Here is a 22,564-nt window from a genome sequence, read left to right on the forward strand (position 1 = left end):
GACAACAAAAAGAAAAGAAAGCGACACATAGACTATCACAGTATGACACATGGACCATTACAGCATCTGCATATGTATATACATTATTCACTCGTGTGGTACCTTCAACCACCCCCAGCTCTTTCTTCTATCCCCAACACTGATACACTAAACATTGCAGACCAGTCCTCCAAGTCACCAGTAACAACAACAACAAAAAAAAAAATTTTTGGGCATTTTATTAATTATACATCCACAAGGAGCAATGCAAGGCACTGAAACATAAACAGCATGATGGAATGAATAACAATAATTGCAGCTGATTTCTCACCAAACAGGATCCAAGAGTCCAATTATATTGCTGGGGATAGTGATACCAAGGGGTAGCAGGGTCTCAGTACATGTAAGTAAACATGGGACATGCCAATAAAGGAAATGCAGAGTGATATAATGCAATATAATGATAATGCAACACTCCTGCAACAAATGGCTGTTTGGTTAGGGCAGCAATGTGAAGATGTCATACCCCTACAGAGATCCAGAGGGGGTGGATGAGAGTGTTCCCAAGTGCGAGATGCTGACTCCCATTATGGAGCAGAGCCTAGGAGACATTAAATCATATATGGCAGAGATGGGAGGGTGGTGTAAATATCCATTCGGGATGTGGAGTTGTGCCAGGGACATATATCAAGAGCGGTCGGAACATGTATGGTTTTGTCCTCTTGTGGCATCATTCATCTGCAGGTGGATGTAGTTTATTAAGCAATACAAGGACTTATCCAGCCCACGTTGTAGCAGAGGTAGTGCCGCCACGAGATCTACCATCCCAATCCAAGGCCTCCACTTCAGCTAAAGCCCATTTGTGGGTCATCTGGAGGCAACAAGTTATTGTAGGGGGTGAGGTGCTTTCCACTGCATAGCTATCAGGCGTCTGTACAGAATAGTCACTAAATCGAACAATTTCAAATAGTGTGTATTCTGTTTTGTGTGTGGTAAAAGGCCTAGGAGGCAGATAAGCAGGGTTGGAGGGATCTGGACCTCCACAATGGCGAATATCAGTTCTGTTACTTGGGTCCAGGCATGCAGTAGTGGGGTTGGGTACCATGTGTAAGAAAGTTGTGAGTTCCAGAGTGCATCTGTGTCGCGCCCCAGGTAACATCCTGCTGAGGCGATATGGTGTAAGGTAAGTCTTCTGCACATAACTGAATTATGTAGATTTCGGGTGTGCGTTTTGGGAGACTTGTACTTGTTCAAGGGCCATGGTCCATTGTTAAGGGGTAAGTGACACAGAAAGAGAGTCATCCCAACGTTTCTTGCTCTAAAGTGGAGGGCCATCCTTGCTATGATGTAGGTTTGCATAGAGGGTCGATATAGCTCTATGGCCCATATCATGGGTCAGTATACATTGAAGTCCTAAGTTTTTCAGGGTTTCTGATGTCTACTGGGGCCAAATTTCGGCAAACCATGCCCTGATGGCAGAGTAAGAAAGAAAGAGGACTACCCAAATGCCATATTGATCCTGTAAGAAAAGTAAGACACCCTCTCTATACAGTTAACCTATATGGGTCAATTCAGCATCTCTCGATGGGGCCAGTTCATGAGATTCCAGTAGCCTACTCAGGACTGGTAGGCTCCAGAGGGGTAGGTGATGTGCGTATGGACGCAGTGTACGCCTAATGTGTATGTAGCGAGTCCATGTAAGCTTAGCTGCGCGCAAGAGCATCCCCGGTTTACAATCCCCTTTATCTGGGAGAAAAGCCACTCTAAGATACCCATGTTGCTCAGGTTAGCCTGCATCAGATTGCCTTCTCCTGACCCTGCACCAGACAACCACTGTCTGGGCCACTAGAGCTGCGCCAGTGCAGATCCAGATCCGGAACTCCTAGACCCTCCCCCCCCTCTTAACTAGGGCATTGGAGGATCGTTCAAAGAAGCTCTCTTTCAGGCCAGTCCCCACACCAAGGCCGATATCAAACCTCATAGGATGTGGAAGAAGGATTTGGGTGAAAGCACTGGTAAGAAATACAGTAAGCACGGAAGGACCAGCATTTTAGCTATCAATACTCTGCCCATAGGCGATAACGGCAGTCTCATCCAGAATTGCATGGCTTGACGTATGGAGGTCAGTGCTTTCCCATGATTGCCATCTAGCAGAGCTCTAGGTGTGTGGTAAACAGTTGCTCCAAAATACCAGAAGGTATCCAAGGACCAGGGTAGGCGGCCGTCAGCAAGGAAGTTGTTAATCGTGCTCAACCCTCTGCAGTGGAAAAATACAAGATTTTCCCTAGTTTACCCGAAGGCCTGTTAAATCTCTGAAATGTGTAAGGGGAATGTATAGGGGTGGTAATGTAGAAGCGTGATTTCATAGGTAGATAAGGACATCATCCGCAAAGAGGGAGACAGCATGCTAGACAGGTCCTAATTTAATGCATCATTCTGACCCCTTTGAGTGTAATATAGCGGCCAAGGGCTCCATGGCCAACGCAAACTATACCAGTGATAAGTAACAGCCTTGGCGGATGTCTCGTTCTATGATAAAGGAGCGCGAGATACAGGGGCCGGTTCGGACACATGCAATCGGGACAGTGTACAGTAGCTTGATCCACCTCAGAAAATTAGGGCCCACTCAAAAGGCTTGTAGAACTGGAAGCAAATAGGTCCAGCTAAGAATATTGAATGCCTTTTCGAAGTCTAAAGCGACTTTTACTGAAAGGTCAGTCTCCATGGCTAGGGCATCAATGATATGAAATATTAAAATGTGTGACCCTGCCCGGTACAGAGCCATTTTGATCAGAGTGGATAACAGTACCTAAAATCAGGAGCAGTCTATTAGCAAGGATTTTACCTAAGATCTTATAGTCAATGTTAAGCATTAACGGCCTGTAGGAGCTTACCTCCATAGGATCTCTACCGGGCTTTGGTAGTACAATGATTAGGGCTTCACGGAGTGAGTTGGGGAGAATGCCGCTTGTGTTCCTCATTGTAGACCCCAAGGAGGTGTGGAGCAAGGGCGTTCTTAAAGGCTGCATAGTATTCGACCGGGAACCCGTCTGCACCTGGTGTTTTGCCTTGTGCCTTCTGCTGTATTGCTAATGCAGTTTCCTCTATCTGGAGGGGCTGTTCCAGTTCCTGCATCAGGGATAAGGTAGGGAGCAACCCAGTCTGCAAGTAATCCTGTATTTGAGTTAGAGGAGGTTCACCCGGGGAGGAGCATAACCGATCATAATACTTGGTGAAGACTTCATTAATGTCTGTCTTGCTGTTCCTGACAGCTCCTGTATGATCACGTATGGCCCCTATCAGCTTCTTGGGAAACTCTTTTCACAGTAACCATGCTAATATATTCCCAGGTTAATCACCTTCAGCGTGTTGGCGGGCCACAAAGGCTCTATAGTCAATTTTGCAACCGATGGAGCTTGTTCCAGTATCGGCAAGGCTGCCAACTGCGAACGCACTGATGGATGTGTGACCACTTCAAGATCCAGTGAATGAAGGCGCTCTTCCATCTCAAGCATGCTTCTGGTGAGAGTGGATCGGGTGACCCATGTTATGGAAATACAGAGCCCCTGCATGACAATCTTCATAGCCTCCCATTCCGCCTCCCCCCCGGTGATTCCAGTATTTGTGTTCTCTGCAACCTGTCCTCCTCAAAAACCAAATCCTGGGATACAACTGAAGATGCTCTTGATTGAGACATGATGTCGTTGGGGTTCACTTGAACTGAAGATCCAAAATAGGTCAAAGAGAAAAAAAATAATAATAATGCTTGTGGCACGTAATGATCTGCGATATGGTAGTAGTGTACACCAATCACTGTAGGTCAAGTGCAAATGCAAGTCCTATCCTCACCGCTGACAACCAATGTTAGAAATGGGGTCTCTAGTTGGCAGTCGGTTTGCACCCTGTCCAAGTAGGGACCCTCACTCTAGTCAGGATAAGGGAGATACCCGCTCAGATAAACCCTGCTCACCCCCTTGGTTGCTTGGCACGAGCAGTCAGGCTGATCGCAGAAGCAATGTGTAAAGCATTTGCACATAACACACAGTAATAATTGAATACACTACAAAAGGACACCACAACAGTTTTAGAAAAATAGCCAATATTTATCTAAATAAAACAAGATCAAATATGATAAGAATCCAACATACAGTAAGAAAAATATGAATTCTGCAAGATTTACTCAAAACTACAGTTCCTTGAAGTCGATAGCTCCACCTGGGGCTATCACAGAGTCGTGATCAACATGACCAACAGTTCAGCCTGGCCCGGCATGGCAGGCCAGCTACGGTGTCGGGAAGACTTGCAAACAGGACCTTGGATTTGCAGGGCGTCGTGATCCTCGCAGTGAGCTCCGGAGGGCGGCGTCCCTAATGTTGCGGTGTCGGGTCCGGAGTCGGTGCAGGAGTCGTCGGGCCCTTGAGGTCACACGCGTTGCAGATCGAACTCCAGGCTGATGAAGTCTGGTGCGCCGGCGTGGATGGCGTCGGGGCTGTGGTGCAAAGCAGGACGATGCGACTTGTGGTGCCCACAGGTCATGGTGCAGGCAGCGGCTCGGTGACCACATCCAGCGGCGTCGGTGAGACCAGGGCTGTGGTGTGAAGCGGGCGGTGCGATGTGCTGTGTCCACAGGTCACGGTGCAGGCAGCGGCGGCGTCGTTGCTGAAGCACTGTTGTCGGTAGGCCCAAGTTAGCAGTGCGGGACGGGATGGTGCTTCGTGAACCTCACGAGCCGTGTCCACAGGCCACGGTGCAGGCAGGATGCCTGATGACGACACAGGAGTTGATGGGGCTGGCGTCGGTGGACCCGGGCTGCGGTGCGGGATGGGACTGTGCTTCATGTACCTCACAAGCGGTGTCCACAGGCCACGGTGCAGGCAGCGGCCACAGTGTCAGCAGGAGCATCGGAGTCGGGGATGCCCAGGCTGCGGTGTGAGCAGGCGATGCCGGAGTGCAGGCCCACGGGTCACGGTGCGAGCAGCGGCTCGGTGAAGTCATCCGATGACTGCATCGGTGAGACCAGGGTCGTGGTGCGAAGCGGGGCAATGTACTCCGCATGGCGTCGGCAGGTCAGGGTGCAGGCCAGCGGCGTCGTTGGCGGCGTCGCAGTTGGTTCTCCTCTTGTACAGCACAAAACACACAGTTCCCAGTGCTGCAGGTCGAGGAAACTGAAGTCTTTGGTGTCCCTGAGACTTCCAACAGGAGGCAAGCTCTACTCCAAGCCCTTGGAGAACTTTCTCAAGCAAGACACACAGCAAAATTCACCCTTTGCACTCTTTTCAGGCAGAAGCAGCAACTGCAGGCCAGTCCAGCAAAGCAACACAGCAAAGGGACAGTACTTCTCCTTCTGGGCAGAGGTTCCTCTTGATTCCAGAAAGATTCTAAAGTCTGTGGTTTTGGGTCTGCTTCTTATACCCAGTTCTGCCTTTGAAGTTTGCAAACTTCAAAGCAAAGTCTCAAGTGTTTGCAAGATCCTTCCTTGTCCAGGCCAGGCCCCAGACACTCACCAGGGGTTCGGAGACAGCATTGTGTGAGGGCAGGCACAGTCCTTTCAGGTGTGAGTGACCACTCCTCCCCTCCCTTCCAGCACAGATGGCTAATCAAGATATGCAGACTACACCCCAACCCCCTTTGTGTCACTTTCTAGAGGAGAGGTGTGAACAGCCCAACTGTCAAACTGACCCAGACAGGGAATCCTCAAACATGCAGAGTCACAGAATGGATTAAGCAAGAAAATGCCTACTTTCTAAAAGTGGCATTTTCAAACTAACAATCTAAAAACCAACTTCACTAAAAGATGTATTTTTAAATTGTGAGCTCAGAGACCCTAAACTCCGCATTTTTATCTGCTCTCAAAGAGAATCTGCACTTTAAGGATATTTAAAGGCAGCCACCATGGTAACCTATGAGAGGGATAGGCCTTACACAGTGAAAACCGAATTTGGCAGTATTTCACTGTTAGGACATATAAAACACACTAGTATATGTCCTACCTTAAACATACACTGCACCCTGCCTATGGGGCTACCTAGGGCCTAACCTAGGGGTGCCTTACATGTAGTAAAAGGGAAGGTTGAGGCCTGGCAAGTGGGTACACTTGCCAAGCTGAATTGGCAGTTTAAAACTGCACATACAGACACTGCAATGGCAGGTCTGAGCTATAGGTACAGGGCTACTAATGTGGGTGGCACAACCAGTGCTGCAGGCCCACTAGTAGCATTTAATTTACAGGCCCTGGGCACCCCCAGTGCACTTTACTAGGGACTTATCAGTAAATCAAATATGCTAATCATGGATAAATCAATCAACAGTACAATTTCTATAGGGAGCAGTTGCACTTTAGCACTGATTGGCAGTGGTAAAGTGCACAGAGACAATAAACCAGCAAAAACAGACCTGAAAAAATAGGAGGAAGAAGGCAAAAAGTTTGGGGATAGCCCTGCAAAAAGGGCCATTTCCAACATTGTGGTTCTAAAATAAATTAAGAAAATATATTTTTCTATATAAAACCTATTGGCCTGGAGTTACGTTTTTGAGTGTGTGTTCCTCATTTATTGTCTGTGTGTGTACAACAAATGCTTAACACTACCCTCTGATGAGCCTACTGCTCGACCCCACTACCACAAAATAGAACATTAGTTTTATCTAATTTTGCCACTATCAACCTCTAAGGGGAACCCTGGGACTCTGTGCACACTATCTCTCACTTTGAGGTAGTATATAGAGAGCCAACTTCCTGCACCATGTTTATGTGGTCTTTACACTTGTGTAAGGAGTATGCTTTCACCAATTATAATGAAAGAGGGAACAAGGAGATTATTGGTCCAGTGTACACTCTCCCAAATACAGCTAATGAAAAATTACGAAGTACACCGTTCCAGAAATAAAAAGGAAAAAGGATACACACAGGGCTAATGATAGTTAGTAGCTTAGGAGAGCCCTCACACACCCAATAGGATGTCAAGCTTCATCACTGGGCAACCTCCTCGTCAGACCGGCAATGCAATGTCTGACGGGCCACGCCTTATAAAGGTGGTGGTACTTAACTGAAGATCTTCTACCAAAATTGGTCAAATCTATGCTGAATACAGACTATCGGTGTATGTAGGAGAGAGAGAAAGAAGAGAAGGTTAAAATTGGCTCAGAACCATAACCATCATATTTAATAATTCAGAAATGGGTTAAGGCCAAGGTTAAAAATGAAACGGGGAGTGCTGGTGGAGGTAATGCTCGGCTGCACTCTAGTGAAGGATAATAGGTCGTGCCCCAGATCCTATGATACTAGGGCAACATGTTTTGCATCTAAGTGGTCACTACTGATCCAGTGACGCTTCTTCAGGACCGCTACTATTACTTCTCCTATACTAATATGAAAAGGTAAGTACTGGTTGGTCACTTACTTATGTAGGCTGCACGTCATTGTCAGTCTAGTTAGTAAGTCGCCCATCCCATCACAAGGTACGGGCTTCCTAGGAGTACGCAGGCCTCAAAACCAAGAGTGTAATAAATTTCACTTCCTGGAGCGAACCGGGGACCCAACTGGGGCCGCGCTCCTGTAGAAGTACCGAGGAGGGTGCATGACACCATGAGGGGCTAAATTAAGCACCAAATGGTTGGACAGTCAACGCCTCCCAAAAAAAAAAACTAATATAGATGAAGGACTAGTAACACAAAGGAGAATTCTGGACCCAACCAGTAGATGCCGGAATAATGCACAGCATGTGAGTACAGAAAAGATCCACACTGCAAAACTTCAAAATATGGTCTGCGGGAGATTGTGGGACAAAGATATCAAGATGGAGAAAAGAAGAAAGTACCCGTAACAACTGCGGTAGATACTGAGCCAGGGAGAGTACAGGCTTTTGCTGTGATGGACCGAGTCACAATGAACTACGCATGCTCCGGATACAATCCTGATTGTGTTATATTTTTGCCTATGTCTCCTTGTGCTCTTTCCCATTTCTATTATCTGATTCCTCTGGTTGCATATCCCTTTTTGGCAGTGGCAGGCTGCTTTTTGCACCTATTCCACTTTATATATTTTAAGTGCCGGAGTAGTTATGGATAAACAAACCTTAATGAGTCCGGTGTCAGCCAACTTCTTCCAGTCCCATCATATTTGGGGGCAAGATATAAGGCTGACATAAGGTCGATATGTTTAATGGTCCATATTTTGAGAGGCTGTGCTTTTACAAAATAAGCTTTTCAAGTGCTACAATGACTTAGCCGCTGATTGTAGTGATGTATGTGAATTAATAGAAAAATGAAAAACAATAAACCACATTGGAGGAAACCAAATCATGGAAAAACAATTTTAAGGAAGGGCATTTTTAAGGGAATACAAAAAAATTTAAATTAAAGGAAAAATCATTTTAAGAAAAAATCCAAAATACATTAAACTTGGGTGGAATACATGGGTAGTTTTTAGATCCAGGCGATGTATACGGGTGATGAGGTGATTTTTAAAGGTTAGGGACAGTTGCAGCTCAGGTTTACAAAGGGTTTTTAGGGTTCACTTTAGGGTGGATTTTAGGAGTGGTGGAATGTTTTTAGGATTCACAGATGAGTAGAGTTTAGAGGTGGTGAGAGGTTTTTAAAGTTAATTGATGGTGCGCATAGAGGAGTTGAGAGGTTTTTAGGGTTTATGTATGAGTGGAGTTTAGGCCTGGTGAAGGGTTTCAAAGATTCAGTGGTGAGTAGTTTGTAGGGCTAGTGAGGGGGTTTTAGTGTTCAGGAATATGTGGAGTTTAGGGATGGTGAAGTGTTTTAGGGGCAGCTGGAGTTTATGTACAGAAAGAGTTTCAGGGTTCAGGAATGGTTGGAGTCTAGAGTGGTGAGGGTTTTTTAATGCTCAGAGATGGGTGGAGCTTAGGGGTGCAAATGTCTTTTAGAGATCTGGGATAAATGGAGTTTAGGGGTGATGAAGGATTTTTAGGGGTCTGAAATGGCTGGTGTTTGAGGGTAGTAAGGATTTTATAGGTATCTGGCATGGGTGTTGTTCAAGGGTGTGTGATTTTTGAGGGGTCAGGGCAGGGTGGAGTTTAGGCATAGAAAGGTTTTTTTAGGAAGGGTTGGAGTTTAGAGATAGTGAGGGGTTTTTAGGCTTCAGAGATTGGTGGAGTGTAGGGGTGAAAATGGCTTTTCGGATTCGGTGACGGTGTAGTTTCAGAGTGATAAAAGGTTTTTAGGGTTTAGTGATGGGTGGAGTTAATGGGTAACAGATGGGTGGAGTTCAGGCGTGATGAGGGTTTTTGCAGGGGATAGTGGGTGTTTAGGGGCTGTGGGGGGTCAGAGAAGGGTGGTGTTTACGGGTAGTGAGGATTCAGCAAATTAAAAGCATCTAAAGTTGTTGTTTGACAATGTAAGGGATATACATCTGAAGAAATGTCCCCTGACATAAAGCAATAAATATCTTAAACAAAAATGTTTCTGAAAGAAAGACAGGCAACCATTACATTTACAGCTTAAAAAATAAGCATACAAAAGTCAATTCAAAATAAAAGGCATTCGATAAATTGGTTTCTTTGAATTTGGTAATGCAATTCAACCTGCACATTTCTATTAAACGGTTTAGGTGAAATGGTTTCCCAGTAGTGGTATTCTGTGAAATCACATACAGCAAACTTTAGAGCTCTGTACAAGGCTGATGTCTACCACAGTTGACACATCCATCCCCTCTATCAGGACTTGAATGATGGCGGCTGTTCACCCATTCCGCCAACAATAAGATAGCAACATAAACATCTAAGCTACAAAGTGTGCAGGTTTTTCACTAACAGTATGGTGTCTTTAACATATTGGGGCCCGTACTGCTCACATTTTAGAGATAAGATATGTAAGCAGTGACTGTGCACCTCCTCTTGGGGGCTTCATTTCCTGAGCACACATTTGGAATCATACAGTTCTACCATTCATTACAGTCAAAGTAGGATGTTCTGTGAGAGGTTCCCTCTGCTCCCAAAAATTGATCCTACAACAATGAAGACATCTAATTTGTTGACCAAACCTCCATTACCATAGTGTTACCATAGTCTAGAAATCCTAATACTGTGGATTTTCAGTGCTAGTGTGGTGTTGAACCTTCACCTCCCCCAGTGATGAATTTCTCCAGCAAATCTCTAAAGCAGCCTAAAAGACTCGACAGATAACAGAGAACATAATGCTGCAACGCCCTAGATCTAATAGGCCTAGGTGATGCAGAAAGCAAATGTGCAGAGTATCAGGGACTGGCAAAGGCAGGAGTGGTTCCTAGCGTTAAATCATTTAAAGCCATAGAAACAGTTTATACTCCTTGTCATATCTTCAGTCATTCGGAAATAAAGGAGCACAAAGAGTTTTGGTCAAATTATGGAAGAAGGAAATTGGTACAATCATTATCACTATGCCCTAACTCTGGGGAAACTTGGGGTTCTAACCGCTATAAACTAGGCATACAGGGTGATGAAAGAGGCTGACCTGATACTTTCATACACATCATTTTTTATTGTATATATTGATCACCAAAAACCCACAATCTGTGTCTAATCGTCTATCTACCCGAACACTACATGCATTTACAATCTGCTTTTTAGCGCATTGTTGCCCTTCAGCCAGTACAGCGTAAGGGAAAAAATACTGTATCCAGCCCCATCGTACTATCTCTCAACTCTGCCATCTCTCTACCTGAGTCTTTGTGCCGACTTTGCAACACATTGTTATGACCTCAAACGTAAGTGGTGCAAAGATAGAGAAAGAACATGTATGAACTGGAAAGTTTTTATTAATTCCCAGCCTTCTTTAAGGTATTTTCCATTGCCTATAATGCCCTGTCCCTTCATCCCGGATGGATGATGCAAACCTAGAGACACACCAGAAGGGTCTGCCACTTTGTGGTGGTCCTAGATATGAGTCCAGTAGATGGGCCTTGCAGTCCTTTTCTGCAGTCTTGCATTGGTGGGAATACATGAGTCCTGAGTAAGTGTGATGAGCATGGCTCCTGTCCTCTTTCTTCGCGTCGGCAGGCTCAGACCCAGACCTTGTCGGGCACCGTGCTGTTGTAGCCACTGCAGCAGTCAAGGCTGTAGTACTGTGAGGCGGGCAGGTTCTTGTACACGGCCTTGCTGTAGGGCAGAAAACAGAAACCAAGCTGGAGGTGGCGTGCCAGGCGGCAGTAGGCGGCCAGGGACAGCACCAGCAGGGGGATCACCAGGGTGAAGCCCACCACCAGCAGGGCCGTGGAGCTGGCGTCGTTCAGGAAGTCTGTGCAGTAGGATCCACTGGACTTCAGGAACTGTGGAGAAAGACAGGAGGCAGGGATGGAAATATGAGAAAGAGTGGTGATTCAAGAACTGAAACTACATGCATTATTCAATTACAAACCATTTCTGAAAAATTTAACTTACAAAAACTTGGAATTCAAAAGTGAAATCACCCCACGGCCTGTACTCGGCACCCTGGCGCTGGTGATGAGATCACACGTAACATCACCGGTTGCATCATTAATTACTCCAAAATAATAAGACTACGACTGGAATATGGACACTCAGAATACTTAAAGGGGTTTGCATGATGATTAGTTGGGGAAGAAGGTGTGGTAATTGCGAAGTCTGCATTAGGGAAGGCTTCTGAATTATCCTTATGTGTGAGAATGGATTGTCTTTTTGTAAATCTACTTCTGTATTCTTAATTTTCTCTCTCTCAAAGCTATAATGTGTATTAATGTCTGACATTTTGAATGTCAACTTAATAAGATACAAAGAGCAAGAGGACCTTTAAGGGTTTTTTACATTTCATTTAGTTTTTTATAACATTGCTCATACTGTTTCTTGTCTCCAATGGGGTGTGGAATAAGCTGGGAGGAAAGAAGAGGGATGGGGAATATCAGTTTGGGAGTAACTGAAGGATTAATGTTTGCTGTAAGATGATTCTGTGACAGGACCCTCAACACCTTGGCCTGGTTGCAGGTTACATGATTATGTTGTTGCCTGTCAGCTGTGGATCGGACTACTCTTGTGTGTGTGTGTGTCAAAGGGCCTTCAATGGGATTGTTTATTGAGAATTGGGTTCTTACTGGCTTTTTGTGCAAGTTCTGCCTGGTTTTGCCTTCTTAATGGATGTACAAAGCATTGATAAATCAGATTTTTACCACTTATTTCTTGCACTGATCTGCCCAGTCCATATAATAAAACAGCTCTTAATGATCAGGTAAGTTATTCAAACTTGAAATGTTCTATTTATGTGTGCATATGTGTGTGTGTGTGTGTGTGTGTGTGTGTGTATATATATTTATACATACATACATATGTATGGTTTGTTTCGTGCTCTTACACAACCAGCCCAGTGTGATTTGTCCTTCTTGTCGTACCTTGATCATGGGATAATTCAAAACACCTATCACCATATTGATATACAATATCCCTTTGTCTATATCACTTCCATTACGTGGGTTGGGTCCCTATGGGTCTAAAACTTGAGGGTAATTAAAAGCGGACTTTGAAACGGGCCCCTATTGTGCCCAAACTGCATTTTCTTTACTTTACAGACAAAAACACTGATGGATTTCTGAACAATTAATTTAAAAAACATTGAGGTAATCCATGTCAGCAATTTAGTTCCTGTTTATATTTCACAGTTTAATTAATCTTTCATTCCTTAAGAGTGTTAGCTATTGAGGAGGAAAGAGGTGAGGTGTAAGAAATTCAAGTTGACAAATTACTGAGCTGAAAAGAGTGTACATGTCTTACACAGAATGAGTGTAACCGGATTGGTTGAGACCCTAAGAAGACCAAAACCCCTTCCGCAGTCCATTATAATGTTTAATTCACAGTTTAAGAATTGAAGCATTTTCAATATTGTTTACCTAAAATCATTGTTGTTACTCATGTACCTTAAACAGCTAACAACCATCAACAAAACCAATAGTCCTGGCTGACTTTTGTGTGTATCAGTTGCTGCGTTATATAACTGGACGCAATAACAGAAAGCTCAGAGAGGCACTGAAATTGCATTCGAGTGGCACACTATGGAAATCACAGAAATGTAATTTACATATTTAAGCCATACCCTTAATTACCTAGGCCGCACACACCCCTTCAAGACCCCCACACAATTTTTTTTTTCACCTCACTTAAAGCCCTGCAGTTGGTGTTTTGCTCCTCTTCCTGGACGCCTCAGTCACCCCTGCCAAGTGTCACAATACCACTTTAGAATAACGCATTTCCAGTCATTACTGCAATGCCTGACATTGTCACGCAAAAGAACTGTGTCCTGAGGTGCGGTAAGACCTCTTTTTCTAGTTTCTCAAGGTCCAAGTAGTGTTTATCATACGCCACAAGGTGGCACTAGTGTATAACAGGAGGAATACGATTCTCGATATATTACGATATTTATATGGTTCCCTCGTCTTCATCGCTTGATTTTGGTTGCGAAAAAATGTCACTCATAGTCGTTGAAATGTCACTCATAATTGCACTGAAATTATGAAAATTTCACCAATAGCAATCTGAAAGCTTGGCAGCTGTGCCCAGTAGTGGCGTGTGCTCTGGAAGTTGTGTCTTAGTGTGCATGTACACACTCGGTTTGTCAGTGACTAGTTTTCTTGTAAGCTTGAATCATTCTGGTAGCACGGTCGGGGCGGAATACAATTTTTTCAAGATGGAAATCTGATTTCAAAACAACATTGAAGCCTGCAGCTGCAAAAACGATATCTGTTGAAAAGAATAGAACAATCTCTCAAATGGACACTAGATGGCAGCTTTGGATTAAAAATAACATGACAAAGTTTTGCTGGGTTTGAGATTTACATTTTATCACTGTACGCTTCAAAATCTAAGGCTCTTCGGAAGATGTTTTTTTAATTCCCCATCGCCCCTTAACCCCACCACGTCACTGATACTTTGATACGAGTAGAGACCCTACATAATTTCGATTTGGATCTTTTTCACTTAAACCCGTAATAGTGTACACATGAAACAGAGAGTACCCCGTTTATACGGCAGCGCCTTAGAATGAATTTCACTACAAACCTATGGGCCTGTGCACAGAGGCCTCTGGGTAAACTTTTATTTATATTTTACATGCTTTTTTTTCAGTTAGCCCCAACGCATCTAAAATTGGGGTAAAAAAACAAATTCAGGGAATATTCGTTTGCAATTAATATATATAAAAAGGCCTTATGCCCTATTTGCACTTTTCGTGGTGGATACATACGAGAATATGTAAAATAGTGCTACAGGAATAAGTTTTCACGTACTTCAAAATTCCTTCTTGAATTCTTTTGCCCCTTAACGCAGACCAACGCAGGACACCTTTGCTCGTTTGATAACATTGTTTTTATTCGAAGATTCCTGATGTTATATTTTTTAACATCCCATCCTGTTAATCATTCTCCATGTTTCTGTTTTGGTTAGTAAAAATATTAAGTTCTAACTACTGCATTTTCAAATTTAACTAACCCATAAATGTAAAATCACACATCAGTGATTTCAGCAATTTCCAATAATTTCTAAACAAAGTAAGTCTAATGCTTCCTGCCAGGGATGGCTCGTTCAACACCTTCTCTCATCCTGAGGTCACGTCCCATAGGACTGGAGAAAACCATCTCCAGTGCCAATAAGCCATGGACATTGCCCTCTCCTGCCTTTGCTTTACTCTGTGGGGCAGTGGTTCCCAACCCTTTGACTTCTGTGGGCCCCCACTTTATCATTACTGGAACCTGCGGAACAACACTGAATCATTACTGGAACATCGGGACCCCCACTGAATGATTATTGGAATCAAGAGACCCCCCCACTGAGTCACTATTGGAAGCCGGGGACCCAGGTCTGAACATTGTTGATGATTTCAAAAACAAAATATTACACACAAAATACAGAAACATAATGTGTGTATGTGATTGATAAATGCCTAACACATTTTATCTAATTTGCAAACAAATATAAATGAAACAATAAAAAATGTAATTTTATTAGGATGGTTGGAGCTTCTCTAAATTCAATTGAAGCCATCGTCCATACCATATTCTGTTTGATGCATCTGCACTGCTCCCACAAATGAATCTAAGGATTCTAATTTAATTTTTAGCCTCTATTTTCAAATTCTTAGACATTTACAGTACATTTAAATTCTTTGAATTGTACATTTAGCAACTTTATTTAAATACACTTTATTAATTTGCTAATATTATTTAATTTTCTAAGCAGCCGCAGACACCCTGAGGAGGCTTCATGAACCCCAAGGGTGTCCGGACCACAACTTGGGAACCACTGCTGTGTGGTCTGTATGCACACTGGGGTCTTGACTGGTGCCGCATCAGGATCACTGTAGGCGATTGCCTTAGAAAGCCACTTCCCGTGGCCACAAAGGGGCACCAGGAAGCAACAACTCACCTAAAAAAAGGCTGTGTTGTCTGGGGCTGGGAAGAACTTGAATGACAAACTCTCATTTTGCCTGGGACTCTGACAATTATTGCACCTCAGCTGCCTGTGGAACATTTGACTAAGATATATATATTTTATCTTCCAGCTGGTTGCCCTAGGGTTTCATTTCCAACTTTCGCCACTATAATTCCAATGGTGTCCCTCTGTGTTTTCAATGACCCAACACATATGAAAAACTGCCACTGGCAAGAACTGGCGACTGGGAAACTGGTACGCCAGTAGGGGGTGACCAAGCATCCTGGATTTAATAGGAAAGTCCTGGAATCAGTTCTATGCAGGACCGGCTTTAGAGCGGTGCAAGCGGTGCAGCCGCACCGGGTGCTGGCCTGGATTTGAGGCACTGACCTCGGCGGGGGTGCAGTGTTCAGCAATAACTTATGAAACGTGCGATTTAAAAGCACCTGCTGAAAAGTTCATTATGCGTCCAGCATTCGGGAAGCAATTAAAATGTCAAGATGCCTTGTGTGATTAATATTCCTGCTAGGGTGAGAGATGAGAGTTTTGTCTAGCAGCAGCTTTGACTCGCCATAAAGTAGCGTAGATGGTTAACATACCTTCTGCAAAGAACAGAATTATATTTTATGTGGATAACTGAGTGCATTAGTAAGGGCAGCGTTTACAAGCACATTAAAACAAATCAATGCATGTGAAATGGGGGCTATGGGGAGATGAGGGGCTCATTTGCCGGGTGGTAGTGAGTGAATTCAAGGAGGCGGTCATGGGGTCGGTGGCGTAAAAAAGACTGTCGCACAGGGCGCCACCAGCGGTAAAGCCAGCCCTGGTATCTAGTCTTGTAGCTCTGTAAGCTGGTAAGCTTTCATCACGTTCATGTGAGAATGGATGTTGTATTTAGAGTGAAGAAAGAAACTCAGAGATTTGGTACCTTCGATGATGGATGGAGTGCTGCTAATAATGTTATAAGTCCTGCCAGGATTGAACAGGGGTGGTAGAATGAGGGGGTAGATGGTGGAGTATGAGGTGCTCCAGTAAGGAGCAATATGAGAACTGGAGTCCTTGATCCAGAATCAGAAAAGGGATCTGAGAAGTAGTTGGGGGATTTTAGTTTGAAACTAGAGTTGAGGATTTCTCTCTAAGGGAGCTACTTGCCATTGGTCTAGTTAGTATGTGATTTCCTACCCAGATTAGGAGGGTGAGGTTGGTCAGAGAGTTTAATAGTTTTTACTTTGGTTTACATTCCTAGGGATAGTCCAAATTTTAGTTCTTTGCAGATTTCGTGGTCCCCATCCTCATTTTGGGACACTTATTCTGCAGAACCTTTGAATGCTCCCCTCTGTCTGAATTTCCTGGACCAGAAAATGTTTGAAGAAACATCAGCAAGGAAGGGAATATAGCTTGAGCCAAAGATAAGAGTTACAGTGGCTGCTATTAACACAGACTACAGTGCTGCAGGCACTGACTGAACAACTCGTGAGTTGTAATACCGGATGAGATGGGCTGCAGGCACCTGCAGACTGAGTGTCTGCATGAAGTCACAGCCCAGTACTGCAGTCAGACACTATTAGCTCCCACGTCACGTACCTGAATGCAGAAAGCCCCTGTGCACTGTTAGGTGAAGGTGGCCTGAGGAAGGTGTGTGGGGCTGCAGACTCAGAAAGGGTTTGCAGGGGGAGATCTGTGAGGAAGGCAGAGGTCTTGAGGCCAGGACTAGAGCATTGTAACCAAATGCAGATGTGTGCCAGTTGTGCCGAGTATTTCATTTTTTTTTTTTTTTCAAACAATCGGGGATATTGAACATATATTCAATACACAGAGTCTGGTGTGTTTTTCGTACATTTTTAGCATTGGTCTAATCTGATTTTCACAAATGTTTCTCTAGGTTTTATTTACTTTTCAGGTAGAAATTTGACGAACGGTCTGCATAATTTCACTTAATGTTTTGTAGCTTTGTACTGTCTCTACGCGCAACACTTGATAGCTTGTCCTTCGTCTCCGAATGCCAGGCCAAGGCCAACATGTTGTTTTCCCATTATCTGAAGCATTATTCTTACACCCTGTTTATTGCACAGCTTTCGTTTTTATTTGCCTAATATTTTTTTTTATTTTTTTTTATTTTTTTTTACAAAAATCACTTTTCTACAGAAATATACGTTGATCTGCTTTTTGTCTGACAGCTCTCAGCAGAGGTTTAATGTTTATTACAACTGCACAGAGCCTGAAGCTTGGAACCCTGAAACGTGTATTTGATTCTGTGGGAACGGAATGGGAATAATTCACATTTCAGATGGGTGTCTCCCTTGCAGAGGAAAATACGGATAACTTTCCCTTTTTTGATCAAAATGACCTTCTGGCCCACATCCCAGCTGAGCAGGTGGCCACTCCAAGCTGCTTCCAAATCACATGCATTTGGAGTAATATTGCTCTTGAGAGGCTAGGGTAGAATACATGTCTCCATCAGAACTCTGGGCCATATGTACAAACACTTTTTTCCATAGACACAGAATGGGTAAAAACCTTTGCTACATCTGGCCCTCTGTCACATAATGCCCAAAACCATGAGCTCCCCCAAAAAGTGCCTTTTCAATTAACCTATCTCAAGGAATTCTTATATATACCTTAAGCCAACAGAGCTCTTAAGTTGCTCTACTCTTTGGGTGTGTAGCTCATTCAGTTTTTGTTTTTAGTTTAGAATTTGCTACTTGTAATCCTTATTTTATAAATCGAAATACAATACTACAAGTACCACAATGCAAAGCAAAAAATGGGGAAATCTGAACACTCTGAAACAATAATATTGCCCCAAAATGAAACAAAATACTCAGCATCTGAAACACACCAGCCTTTCTTGTCTTTTTATATCAAGTCATTTTAGGCTTTCATTTGTTTTCATAATCACTTTCAATGTTTAGTCCTACTTTTATGTCTAAGACGAATCCTCGTCTTTGGTTTTGAAAATCAGGCCACCATAGCTGTAGTCAAACAGACATTTTGCTGCCTCTCTGGCATGGAAGTGGTGCCATATTTGATGTTCCACAAAATAAGTTGATGCCCTCCCGTGGTTGCCATCTTTGACAAGCACATAATATTGTCTTGCCTTGGGTTACTGGCAATAGGAGATCTCAAATGAGGTTGGACAGCGCCCATAGGCCTCAGATTTGGGCAGGTTCAGTCCTTCTAGTGGGTGTGGACAGCACTGGGTGAATAAGGTTGGGTTTGTTTCCTCACTGGTCTCCATAATTCCGCTTATCCTTCAGGTACAGAAAGAATAACGTCTTCTTCTCAGTTTTGTGTGTAGTCCTTATCCATCAAATGGGGACAACCGAGATTTCTACCTCCATTAATCCTATTTCTTCACACAGGCGTCTGGAGATCCTTGACAACAGGATAAGCCATAGTGGTGAGCTTACAACCTCTACCCATGTAGTTGTCGTGCAACAACCATCCTCTCTGGTTCAAAGTTGTCCTCAAACTTTGGTAGGAACATCTCGTATCAAAATGCATTGCCTTTCATTTGGCCAGATCCCCTTGACTACCCATTTAAGGGAAGAGACTACTTGCTGGCCAATAAAGTTCGACTCCTTGGATCTTTGTCCTAGCAGAGTAGGACACAGGAGGGGGAGAAGGGCAAGAAGCCCATTTTTTGTTTAAGATGAGCAGTTGTTTCCCTTACATTTGGCCAAAGTCTTGTTAAGGTGTCACTCTTCGCGGGCCATGGTCAGATCTGCTGGAAACGGTTTGTTCCAAACCAGTGAGCACCAAAGGTCCTTTCTGCTCCACTCACCAGGATGAGAATTCAAAGCCAGGCAGATGCACTTGGATTTTTAAAGAACTCCACAGGGAGGGGAAATTTAGGGAAGCAGTGCAGAAGAAAATGCAGGGAGAATTGATACAACAGCATTGACTACTACCAAGCTCCATGGCACCCCCTACAGGCTGCGGGGCTTAATGCAACAGAAGGGAGCCCAGTATCATAAGGAGCCCTTGTCCGGAGGCTAGTGACAAGGGCTTGTTGCAGGAGAAAACATACAGGGTCTACCGGAATTAAAAAATGAGAACAAGATCTCATATGGCCACATCATCCAGGACTTTTTGACCACAGACCTAGAATTTCTTTAGCCAAGTTTAAAATCCAAGATTGGAACAATTATTTCCAGGAGCCATCGCTAGCATGTTTGCCCATTTCCAATTTTAGCATCTTTTGGAGTCTTTTTCTCCGCCATAAAGCGTTCTTGCAATGCTGAATCAGCGGTATTTAAACCTTTGCCGTGCCAACAGGTAAATAGGAATAATCCTGCAATGCTTTTGGTAAATTAAAACACTTTTTTCAGCTGCTTCATGCCATTGTGATAAAAGACTGAACCACAGCAATGAAAATATATACTATCTGAACGGAGACTGTACTGTTGCATTTTCACCTCCAAATTTTCCTCCATACAGATTGGTCTCAGTATTTTCAAAGCAAAATTTGAGAGTTTTTTACATCCATCTTTCCTGACATTGTGCATGTCACTGCTTATTTTTTCACGTGTGCCAATGTCCTCTGGTTTAATTAATAATTTTTTTGCTTAATAACATTTCATTAGGAAAAAAAACAATGCGCAACAAACCTTAAAACCTAACCATAATAGCCAACCAACAGGTGCCAGCGATTAGACAACAGGTATTTAGAAAAATAGAACACATATCCATAACATGAAAATTGAATGCTAGCAAAAAAGATTGGAAAAAAACCAAGGACCATAAAAAAAGAAGTAAATCAGGAAAAATGGGAGGAGAAGGAGAAAGGGGTTCAGTAAAAGATAAAAATCTACTATGATATGGAGGACTTACATCAAATTTGCAACGTAATGACACAGAATAGGAAATGTTTTCTTAATCATAGATAAATATTTATTCATTTTTTATTTTATTTTTATAGTCGGGATAGCTGTTAAATGTAATATGTTTATTGTCTATAATATTAAACCTTCCTTACCCTCAAGTTCATAAGGGACCAAACAGTCTACAAACCCACCCAACCTTCCTTCCAATGCTTGACCAAATCTTTCTTTCAAGTTTGCGTGTCAGAGCAGGAACATCTCAGTGGAGGCAATTCCTCCTTTTTATGGGCGAGCACAAAATGCTCCGTCCATTCTGTAATCTCTCTTTGGGCTTGAAACTACGCCCATGCCACGTCACCCACTTACATTGGTTCGTGGGCTTGCCTTTTAAAATTCGCTTGCTTTCATTTGTGAAAGGCATGCATACGTCATGCCTTTTCCGGTGTTTAGCCCACCTTCACAGCACCAGTAAAGTACCAAAAACATACGAGGCTCGATGTTTTCAGCCTGGAGTCCGGACTACTTTATCAGTTTATTTTCCACGCAGTGCCATCGCGCTGCATTTTTTTTCTTTACAACGCTAATAGCTCTATCTCGAGCAAATGTGAGACCCGTTGCATTGCAAATGCTTGTTTATTTTGGTTTCAGGGGCTAAGAAAGGGAGCAAAAGGTATTTTTATGGGAGCGGCTTTTGCCAGCCGCACATTGTTTTAACAAACCGAATGAAGCGTGAGGCACACAAGGTGAGCTATAATTCTATTTTGGTATTGTGTAAAGGCCGACGTTTACATATATTTCAAAGCCATTCAAACAAAGAATATAAATTCTGCCAAGATTCCAGTTTAAGTGCTTTTCAAACTTCATTCACCTACTCAAAAAAATTCAATTAGTAATATAACCCTTGCTATTATATGCTACAACTGGTCCATAATTTGTTTCCAGATATTTGCTATTCTTCAAATTCTTATACAACTCAAACTCTTATCTTGGTGATGCGCAATACTCGACAAATGTACTAAACTGTATTTAAAAAAAACATTGGCAACGACGTCAGTTGGGGCTCATCTCTCTTTATTTTCTGCCAATTTTTTATTACACTAAAGGTGAATAACAAAATATTATTCACTATTAGTATAAAACAAACGTGACAAAGTCCTCCCACGGCAGCCGAGGTAAGTAAATATGCTTTTAAATGTATGTCGTGTGCATGCTTGCGGGTGAGAGTGTATTTATGTGAGACTGCGTTTGTAAGTGTGAATTTGTGTGTATGTGTAAGTATGTGTCTGTGGGTGAAAGTGGAAGTCAAAGGGCGCGTGATGTCACTTCCACTACCCCGGGCATTTTGGTGAATTGACACCCATGGAATTTACAATTCATGTGTCCAAGCCCAGCATCTCTCCCGCTAGGCCACAATCGCACGCCCATTCAATCCTTGGAAACTCTGGAAGGAAGGAGCAGTTCGACCTCCGCTGCTCATGCAAACGTTGGCCTCTCTTTGGAGTGGTGATGCCCAGCTGCCCAACACCCCAATGTTCACCAGGCTTACCTTCAGCACGCAGCAGGTTGGACTTCAGAGATCCTACTTAAACCACAGATCCCACACTCAAAAATGCTACTGGCTAGAAAGTAAAGAGCGACTGAAAACGACTCACATGACACGGGTCGGTTGTGGTGGGGGTGTAATGGCGGGGGGTGTAATGGCGGGGTGTAATGGCGGGGTGGGGGCTGCTTCTAGGACCTACAGGACAGTTCGCCTTAATGACCTCCGTGGGGGAGAGCAGCATGTTGGGGGCGCAGGCTTTCCCAGCAATGTGATCCTTGGCCTTCCAGCACTTGTGATCACCTCTGCAGGGTGAGGGTCAGTTTCACCTCACCTTTGACCTTCCCCCGAGATGCCCACAGAGCACAAAGGTCTGTGATAGTCTTAGCAGGGCTAAGCCTCACATTCCTTGCACATCAAGCGCACACCCACAGGGCATGCCATGTGCAGCTTACCAGGAAGAGACATGGGGGTGGTGGGAACAGTTGATGCGTGGGTCCCCTGTTAACCCTTTCCTGCAGCAAACCTATTTGAAATCGACCAATTAGATGAACTTATGTTTGTAAAATGATTAAGGTGACGGCAGAAAGGGCAGCACTCTTTTTTTATTTTTTTTAAAAGAGGCCATAGGCCACTGGGCCAAAGCTACATGGGGTTGGGATTTGAAAGCGGGGAACGATAAATTCATCTTTTATGGGTTAAGTCTAGATTTCCGGCCTTGAGGCTCCATGATACTAAGTAAGACTGATGAGCAGGGGCTTTACCCCAGCCCTGCGGTGCAGAGGGACCCCAACCCTTCAAAGGGCCCTCCCACTCTCCAGTGGACCCCCATTCAGCCCAAAGCCTGTGAGATA

At 43.8% G+C, this 22,564-nt stretch overlaps 1 protein-coding gene across 1 annotated transcript in view; it reads right to left on the reverse strand.

Annotated features, from left to right (window-relative positions):
• Nucleotides 1–202: 202 nt before the first annotated feature.
• Nucleotides 203–22,564, reverse strand: part of TMEM88 (transmembrane protein 88) — a 44,619-nt gene continuing 22,257 nt past the window's right edge. Inside the window, exon 2 of the mRNA XM_069218671.1 lies at nt 203–11,245. Within this exon, the coding sequence (XP_069074772.1) occupies nt 10,979–11,245 (267 nt within the window). The 3' untranslated portion in view covers nt 203–10,978. The remainder of the gene's footprint in view (nt 11,246–22,564) is intronic.

Source organism: Pleurodeles waltl, chromosome 12 (genome assembly GCF_031143425.1).
Source record: "Pleurodeles waltl isolate 20211129_DDA chromosome 12, aPleWal1.hap1.20221129, whole genome shotgun sequence".
Taxonomy (NCBI): domain Eukaryota; kingdom Metazoa; phylum Chordata; class Amphibia; order Caudata; family Salamandridae; genus Pleurodeles; species Pleurodeles waltl.